The 9,315-nt window shown below is 37.5% G+C and overlaps 1 protein-coding gene across 1 annotated transcript in view; it reads left to right on the top strand.

The window, feature by feature from the left end:
* Positions 1-214: 214 nt before the first annotated feature.
* Positions 215-9,315, top strand: part of SLC30A9 (solute carrier family 30 member 9) — a 33,970-nt gene continuing 24,869 nt past the window's right edge. Inside the window, exons 1-6 of the mRNA XM_066317060.1 lie at positions 215-417; positions 2,186-2,362; positions 4,883-4,945; positions 7,657-7,756; positions 8,482-8,574; positions 8,798-8,880. Of these exons, the coding sequence (XP_066173157.1) occupies positions 321-417; positions 2,186-2,362; positions 4,883-4,945; positions 7,657-7,756; positions 8,482-8,574; positions 8,798-8,880 (613 nt within the window). The 5' untranslated portion in view covers positions 215-320. The remainder of the gene's footprint in view (positions 418-2,185; positions 2,363-4,882; positions 4,946-7,656; positions 7,757-8,481; positions 8,575-8,797; positions 8,881-9,315) is intronic.

Below are 9,315 nucleotides of genomic sequence, written 5' to 3'. Positions count from 1 at the left end.
TAAGAAATGTAACGCGCGTGCCTTTGTCACACATACCCGTGTGCATTTCCCCTCAGCAGGCGGAGCAGCAGCGCGGGGCCGCTCCTGAGGCGCGGCACTGGAGGCCCGGCCCCGCTCCCCGGGCAGGCGCAGGCTGAGCGAGTGAGCGAGTAGTGAGTCAGCGCTGCCCCCGCACATCCGGGTGCCGCGGCGCCGCCCACCGCCGGCCTCCGGCCCCCGCCGCCGCCGCCCGGGGCCAGCGGGGCCCCGCCGCAGCCGCGCCGGCCTCCGCCGATGCCAATCGCCGCCCGCGGGCCCGCCGCTGCCGAGCGGCCGCCGCCATGATGCCGGCCCTGGCCGCCCAGCGGCGGGGCTGCCGCGGCCTCTACCGCCTCTACCTGCGGTGCCAGGCGGCGCCGCGGCCCCGCGCCTGCCACGGTGAGTCCTGCGGGGCCCGGGCCGCTGCCCGCGGCGCTCGGAGCGAGCGCTGGCGGGGCTCCGCCTTTGCCCGGGGCGCGGCGAGGCGCCGGCGGTGGCGGCCGGGGGCTCTCCCGAGGCGGTGGCCGGCTCCGGGAGCGCCGGCTGTTTTCTGAGGGTCGGCTGTAAAGGGAAGGAAAACGTGCAAGTGTTTTGCGGGCGCAGGGAGAGGCCCGTGAGAGGCTGTGCCAGCCCTTTCCGAGGAAAAGCGGGCGCGTCATGCCCGTGCCGCGGCCGGAGTTTGCAGTAATTACATAAAATACAGCGCGGTCCTTCAGGGTTTGTGCTGGTCCGAGAAGCGAGCCCTGGCGTTTCCATTAGGCCACAGATCTCATGGAATTCGAATTCTGAGCAGTTTTGCCCCTTTTCGTGTAGTCACGGTTAAATTGCAGCAAATGCTATTTTTCTTTTATGTGTGCATGAATTAGTAGGAAAAATGCCCTCAAAATGTGCTCATTAAGTTTCCCCTTTTTAACTGTCCCAGTGTCACCAAAGCTTAGGAAACAATACTGCTCATCTTGTGCCACGTATTTTAGTGTTTTATAAACGTGTAATGTTTTATAAATTGGTAATCAGTAGTTCAGTGAACCGTGTTGAGTTCAATATTAAGGGCTTTTGTCCCTCAGTAAGAGGGACTCAGTAAGAGCTGTCCTTTTTTGAGGATTTTTTTTCCTTCAGTAAGGTTCAGGTCAGTGCCTGTAGATGTGCAGGTGTGCACGTCCACTGAAGAAAAGAAAAGCTGTTGAGACTTTTACAGAATGGACAGTTTTGTGAAATATTATCCTTTTTTTTGGTGACAGCTGCATTATTCATAATTAAGTGGTCACGCTTTGTATGACTTTATTTACTGGCACCTCCTAACCTCCTACTTATCTTAAAAAATGTATGTATTTTTTAGTGAGTGCTTTCCAAAGCAGCCAGTTTCCCTGCTGCATTTTATGGTTTGAGGTGTTATTTACTCTCTTTGCAAAAGTGTTGTGGTCCCTAAAGGAAACTGATTGTTAATACAGGTTGGTCTGTACTGCGACTCTGCTGTTGGCTAATGTTTTGAAATGGAAGATTGCCTATCCAGGGTGGCTTCTCAGTGGACTTTTTGCATATTTGTCTTGCAATTTGTCTGTTGTGAATGCTGCAAAATTTAAGACACTTCCCTGTAAAATGTTTTCTACAATATTGTGCGTTTTTCTAATGATTTCTATAGCGACTGTATTAATTTGCACAAAGTTCACTTTTTCTTTACTGATAACCCATGATTAGTACAGAGTGTGCACAGAGTGAAATGAAATGGTAACACTGGCTAATAGTTTTGTAGTGGTCTCTATTTGGTTTTTTATCAATATATGGTTTTTAAAGACTTTGGGGCAGTATGACTAGAATGAGACAATGTATCAGAAACCCGATCTTGTCAAATAGCTTTGGTTTTGTTATTTTTTTTTAAACCCCTAAGATCATCCAGAGGTGTCTGGGAAGAATGCATACATGAGTGTGGGAAAATCCTCCTACTGTTAGAATAAAATTTAAAAGTGGACATTTGAGGGGAGGTAGTCAAAGCATGCTATGTACTCTCATTTTGTAGTTCATAAACATAGATAAAATAAGCATGGGTCAGTACTTACAAGCTAATTTTCCATAACTTCTGCTGCCAGAGCAGGACCACTTTCCCTTCTTTTTCTTTTGAAAATGTCTACCTGAAACAACTTTTTTTTTTTTTTTTTCTTTTCCTCATTAGGATGGCAAGTTTCAATGAAAAGTGGGAGCCTGTCTTATATTCTGCCATGTAATCGCCTGCCTGTGCAGTTGATGAGTCAAGTGAGAGTTTATACCTCCAATGGTCAGAAGAAAGATCTTGGATCACAAGATACAAATGGATCAGCCCGTGGAGAAACCCTGCATAAAGTTGAAACAGGTAGTACTAAGCTACAATTAAGAGTACTTATAAAAATGTAAAAGCTTAATATATTTACTGATAATTTTTTTGTGGGTGGTTTTTTTTTTCAATTGGATGATATTACGATTGCAGAATTCTTTGTATTTTTGGTTGTGGGCATCTGTATAGGAAATTCAAGTGCATAAGCAGGGAGGAATGCTGAAATTTATTTTTTTGTCATTCTGATAATCTAAGGGTTTAAGCTTAGAATAATCAAATGTAAAGTGGTGTTGGAAAAATGTGGATGTTGAAAGGTATTAAGTTATTTAAGGGATAAGAAATGGAATGTATTATTCATCTTTCACCACTTTGCTTGTTTATTTGAATTTTTTTGGTAGTATTTCTGGTGTGTTAAGGGAATTAATGATAAAGATTAAATGAGTGCCACTACTGAGCATTGTGGCATCTCAAGGCCAGGCTATAAATGACTGGTAAAGAAGGTTGAGCTGTTTCATCTGCCAGAGCTTTCTAATCTGACAGTTGTTAGAACTGCAGCATTCACATTAAACATTTGATACAGATACATAACCTGACCCTCCCTGCTGTTCAGTTGTCGATCTGGTGCTTGTTAGGTTCTTGCGAAATTCAGAACTATCTTGTCCTTGCTCCATCCTCTATTTTTGATGCTTATTAACTGTGGGACTGCACAGATAGAGGCTTAGAAGACTGTGCTTAAGAGATAACAGATGCTTCTCAAAATGAAAGCTCTCTTTCTTTGTGCTTTTGTCTACAATGGAGTAGTCTTCTAAAGAAATTTTTTTTTCCTCCTCCAGATGGCAAATATTTGTTCCTTCTTTAGTAACTTGTAAATTCTTGGGGCTTGCAACAGTTTTTAAAAGGTAGTAACTGTAGCCAGCTGAGAGGATTACATTCGTATGTTTGGAAGTTCAAAAGTGACTCTTGAACACTGTTCAGTCTTGGAACCATATCAACCTTTCCTTATCTGAAAAACAGTGATTGTAAAAGGAAGTATTCTGTGTCCTTTTTCCTCAATGATGTGCTGTCATTATGTCCTGGCTCTAAGCTGAGGTAGTAAACTTTGAAAGGTTACTTGATGTACATAGATCTCTGTGCATGGATGTAATCTTAGGATTTTTACGTCGTTTCACTGCCCCTGAAGCCTTGTGACCCAATCTTTTTGTTAAGTAGTGTTTGTGATATTTCTTTTGATGATAGAAATGGTTGTGCATGCTTTTTGAAAAGAAACTGCCACTTAGTTTTTGCAAAGCACTTTTAGCAGAAGTTTTTTATCATGAATATTAATAGATCAGCTGCTTGATATTTTAAACCAGGTAAGAAAAGAAAAGATCAACAAAGGGATTTTGTTTCTTTTATTTTCAAGTGAAAGGGATGACTCTTGAAGAAATGCTAGTTAGTTATGGTACGACCTTATTTGCTGTGTAGTAAAATTAACTTCCTAAATTTTTGTGTTATTTTTCCAAGAAAAATATCCTTGAATTGTTATAAGCTGTAGTTCTTAGTTGCTTTTAGGGCATTAGCTAATTGTCTGATTAAAACATGGTTATGTAGTCCAAGCTTCAAGAGAATCTGATCTTTATGTTAGGCTAGGAGTACCTCGTTACTTAACACCAACCTGCTAAAGAAAATATTCTTCTTTATAATATATCACTTTCAATAGGGTAATTTTAAATTTTGTGACTGATTATGAATGTGTGGTAAGCCTCCAATATTATAGAGTGGTAGGGCACAAAAGAGTGAATATGTTGGTTTGACATGTTAGAACCATAAGGGTTTTGTTATGAAAGCTATGTTGAGACGTATGAGACAAGGGTGCAATATTTGTTTGAATTTTCAAGTAGTATTTCTGGTTTCTAAGTAGAAATCTCACTAAAATTACTGGAATTTATGATTTTCCAAATATTAAGATTAATTTCGCTATTTTAAATTATATTTTGTTGGTTTTTCTAATTGAATCATATCCTCAAGTTTCAAAACCAGCTAAAGGACTTAGTTTTCATTCCACTTCATTACATATGAGCTGTGGATTTTAGTGTAAATATTCTGTTTTATAAGGAGCTAACTTTTTTCTAAATGAAGAAGTTTTTGTCCCTTAACACTGAATCCCAGCTTGGAGGCTCTAAGGCACTCTGATACATAGCAGCTATAAGCCCTATAAAATTAATTATATTAGCTAACCTAAACTTTTCCATAAAACTTGTCCCAAATCACAAGTGCACTGTTAAAATATATATTTTTTTTTAAGTTGAGTTGCTTTCTGAAATATTTGCAAGTTGGTGTTCTTCTGCAAGCTGCTAGGAGTTTATTGATCAATGCTATATTAAATATTTACCTTTTTTTGTTTGTTTCTGTTGGTTGAGAGTTTTAAATATTGGAAATCTGGCAAATGCATAAATTTTCTCATTGTCATGGTGCAATGCAATATTAAGATATATTCTAATGTTATGTCAGTCAAACTCTTTCCTAAAAAGAAAAGAAGGTGCTTCCGTATTTACAGTGAACTTGAATTTTATTTTACAGGACAAGATACAGCCAGTGCAGGCCAAAAGCAGTCTTCACCTAAACAGCCAATCCAAGTAAAAGGTAAAGAAATACTTAATGTGTTGGAACTCTTCTGCTGTTTGCTAGTAGTTGGAAAAAAAGAAGTGTAAAGAAACTGTGGCTCCTCTTTAATTACGTGAGCAAGTTATGTGAGTAGCATTTTAAAACACACTTGTGTGCCAACTTTGTTTGGTACTGTTTGTTTGAAAATGACTCCTAAAAAATGAAACATAGCAGTATTCCTTCTAATTGCTCATTCTTTTGTGTTTGTTTGTAATTTTCATTTAAGCTGCAGAGTTCATCAGGAAAAGACTGATTTGTTTTTTTATGTGTTGTTGCAGTCTGTCCCCCTTGTGCATTTTTAGGCATGTCCATTCCGTCCCTCAGACTTAATGTGGCTAAGCTGAATGCTTGATCTTTCCCATTCCTTGTTCTAAGTCTTCCTCTGCTCTTTCTTATTACTGAGTTAATCTAATCAGTGTTGCTTCTAAATATATTTTGACCACATGAACTGCCTAATCTGAGTTCTGTAAAATTCCCATTTGTGTGTAGTGATGTGGTAAGCTTGACACTGGCTGGACTCCAGGTGCCCACCCAAGCCAGTCTATCACTCCTGTCCTTAGCTGGATAGGGTACAGAAAATGTAACGAAAGGCTTCTGTGTTAAGGTAAGGACAGGGAGAGATCACTTACCAATTACTGTCACAGGCAAAACAAGATTGAACTTAGGGAAAATCAGTTATTTTATTGCCAGTCAAATCAGACCACAGTACTGAGAAATAAAAACTAAATCTTAAACCACCTTCCTCTAACCCTTCACTTCTTCCCAGGCTTAATCTTGTGCTTTGCTCTACCTTCTCATCCCCAGTGGCTCAGGGTGGCATCAATTTCTTTAGATTTATTGTCTCTTAGTATATATGTGCACAGAGAAAATGCAAGGTAAATAGGAGAAATTTCTGTGAAATAATTGTGAAAATAGATACATGTTTCAGCAAGAGTTTTGCCTCTCTTAATTAAACATGTGCAAGGAGAAATGCGTATGTTAAGGATTTTGTTAGTGGAATTCTAATCTTAAAATGCTGCTCTGATTTAGAAACTTACCCATCCAAGTATTACTAAGTATTAAAATACAGTAATTATAAATCTTAAAAAATGTGCTTTTTAGAGTGTTTTATTTACATAATCTTTTGTTGAGTTTGTTTTTCTCTTGTAAACACAGAATAGGTTTTTTTTCTCCACATTTACTACAGTTTTATACATTTATATTTTACTTGAAGTAGGGGTAGGGTTGTTGAGATACTGTGCAATGTACAATTACAGTACAATATATACAGTGTACAAGATATGATTTTAGTGAAATTTACCTCTATTTCTGAAAGATGAATTAGTAAGTATTTGCTAAATCTGTAAATTGTTTTTTAGGTTAATTTTATTTGAGTACATATTTATTTTAAATAAAAGATGAGAAGTGTTCTTGATTAAAAATTATCAGCCTGTTGTAACCATAGTAAATGGTGTACTGTTTTTAGGAAATACATGAAGTTTTTCATTGCCTTCACTCAGGAGCTTTGTGGGATGAATGTGATTATTTAGGGAGTTAAAAAATCAAAAAATGAAAAAAATTGTTCAAGTTCAAAGTGGATGAAAGAAATCAGATTATTATGATAAATATTGATACCTATACTGTTAGTGCATCATGGAGACTCAAGCAATATGTTTTGCTATTAAGCTTCAAAGCATAAATAAGACAATGTAGAACTCTGGGAAAATTTTTCTTGAAGTCTTTAAAAGCAGCATCTTTCTGTAAAAATCCTGTGACTTAAGGAATAGTTCTGGGCCAGCTATAGAAATCATATCAATCCTGTGATTTACAAGAAGTTCATATGTGCTGTTAAGTCTTCTCACCTGCAGAATCTGAGCTTTTTGTTTCAGGTTGTATTCTGTAATGTTAGTTACATTACAGTATTAGTTCATTGTGTTATATCCTTCTGAATGTAATTAGTCTTCCAATAAGCTTGTTTTTAATGGGTGTTAGTGTACAGTGATTTACATTTGAGAATAAGATGAAGATATGTACGTACAGACATGCAGGAAGTAATAGCATAAATTTAAAATTTCATTTATAATTTTTCTGAATAGATGTGTAATTCTTTTCCTTGTGCTTAAAAAACTGATAAGAGTACATCTTCCAGACATAAAAAGCATTATAAATAAAGAATGTCTATTTTTAATTGTTATAAATGCCCAAGGTTAACTGTACTAATTTTGAACATAATAGGTGAGAAAAATGATGTCTACAAAGTGTCTTATTCTCTGTATGCTCTGCAAAGGTCAAAAGTCTTACATGCATAAAGTGGACTTGACTTTTGGAAATAATAGAAATGGAGCAGTCTGTTGCTCTTTCAGGGTCAGACCAAGAGTTTCCAAATAGCCATATTTGAATGATTTACATGTTTATGTAGCCAAGCACCATCTCTCCAATCAAAGTTGGAGAAATAGCTGACTGTGGCATTTAGGTTTGAGAACCCTGAACTGCAGCTGAGTAAATAACATTTTTGGAGGTAAATCATTCTATTTCTATGGAGGTAAACATTAATTTCCACAAGGAAGATGCCTTTCACTTCACTGGCAAGCATTGTTTTTCAGATTTCCACTAAGAGATATCAAAACATGACACTAGGTTGAATTACTTTTTGAAGTTTCTGCTCTAGTCTTCTATGAGTGACTTAACTTGTGTATTTATTTTTTTTTAAGTGAAAGCAGTCCTTAAAAAGAGGGAGTATGGACCAAAATACACACAGAATAACTTCATCACTGGAGTTAGAGCAATAAATGAATTTTGTCTTAAATCCAGGTATGATGTGTTTAAATTGAGATTTAAATTCTGAATATTTGTTCATATGTGCATGAGAAGTAATTGTGATTGTAGAGTGATTTTGCACAGCAACTTTTTCTAAATGCTTTTGTGGTGTACTTAATTGTTCTTGCTTATTTTTACAATGGACTAGGAGCTTGCACTTAATTTTCATGTTTCAGTACTTTCCTCTTAAAGTAGTTTATTTGTACTTACAAGACCATAAATCCAGTTGAGGGGTGACACCTCTGTTCCTCCCATTTTTATGTAATGGTGAAGATGCCCTCAGCACATGAAATTTTATCTGTTTCCTGAAGTAGCTTTGTTATCTTCAGCCTTTTGCAGCTTGTGCTGGATGTGTGAATTTTGGGATTAAATTTCTTAAATTTTCTTGTCACATGACTTCTGATTTCCCTTTAGGGAGGCTAATTCATAAATCCTCTTGTTTATTGTATGTGCACTTTATCAATGGCATACAGATCGTTCACTGGATGTTTTATTATTTAGTGTTTAGACTTCTGGATGTGAAAAACACTTTTCAACAACGTGCTAGAGATCACTTGCTTCATGTTGTCTGTTTGTTCTGTTTGAAGTAAACAACTTCCCTTTTTTTTTGTACAACAAATTAGTAATATCAAAATTACAGATCATCACCCAGACATAAAAATCAAATTAGAACAACGTGATCCTTTTCTTACACTAAACTCTTTGTCCACTTTCCTTAGTGATTTAGACCAGCTGAGAAAAATTAAACGACGAAGTCCCCATGATGACACCGAGACTTTCACGGTGTACCTGAGATCGGATGTAGAGGCAAAGTAAGAACATTTTAAAAGGATGATATGAGAGAGAGAGAAAAGCTTTAGAAGTCAGGTTTGCAATGTAAAAGGGCAATAATGTTTTTCATTTTCTATCTGAACACATTTTATATCCTGATTATTATATTTACGTTGTATATATAAAATTGGATGGTATGGTTTGATGCTTGAAAAAGAAGTTACATAAATAGAAACATTGTTAAGTTGCTTTTATTTCATGCAGGTCTCTTGAAGTTTGGGGTAGTCCAGAGGCTCTTGCCAGAGAAAGAAAGCGACGTAAAGAAGCAGAGATCAAGTACAGAGAAAGTGAGTATTGAAATGTAGCAAGAAAAAATGATTGTTAGAAATCCACAAGATAGTGTTACTCTATTGAAAACGTCTAAATTTGGAACTAGCATTTGCTGACTAGGTGTTATGGTATAATCTTAGAGTCAAATGTCACTGTCCATGCAGATACAGTCTGTTACTATCTTGCAATTTATCATCATTGTGATGCAGCAAGCACATAGATTCAGTGGAGATCTATAGTCATAGTCTTTGTGGGGTGGCTTTCCATTTTTAGATGGCAATTTACATTTTCAGTGCTTTTGAATTTTTTCTAACTGCGAATTTTGAAGGAGTTAAAACTGATCCAAATCTTCTTACCATACTGCTACTCAATATTTTTTCCTCTGAAAAGAATTCAGCTTGCTTTTGTGTTTCAGAAGGGAAGAAGTACCCCCAAAAATACCCCATATTTTT

Source organism: Sylvia atricapilla, chromosome 4 (assembly GCF_009819655.1).
Source record: "Sylvia atricapilla isolate bSylAtr1 chromosome 4, bSylAtr1.pri, whole genome shotgun sequence".
NCBI lineage: Eukaryota > Metazoa > Chordata > Aves > Passeriformes > Sylviidae > Sylvia > Sylvia atricapilla.
Note: the sequence above shows the minus strand (reverse complement) of the source record. Positions and strands in the feature narration are given on the sequence as shown.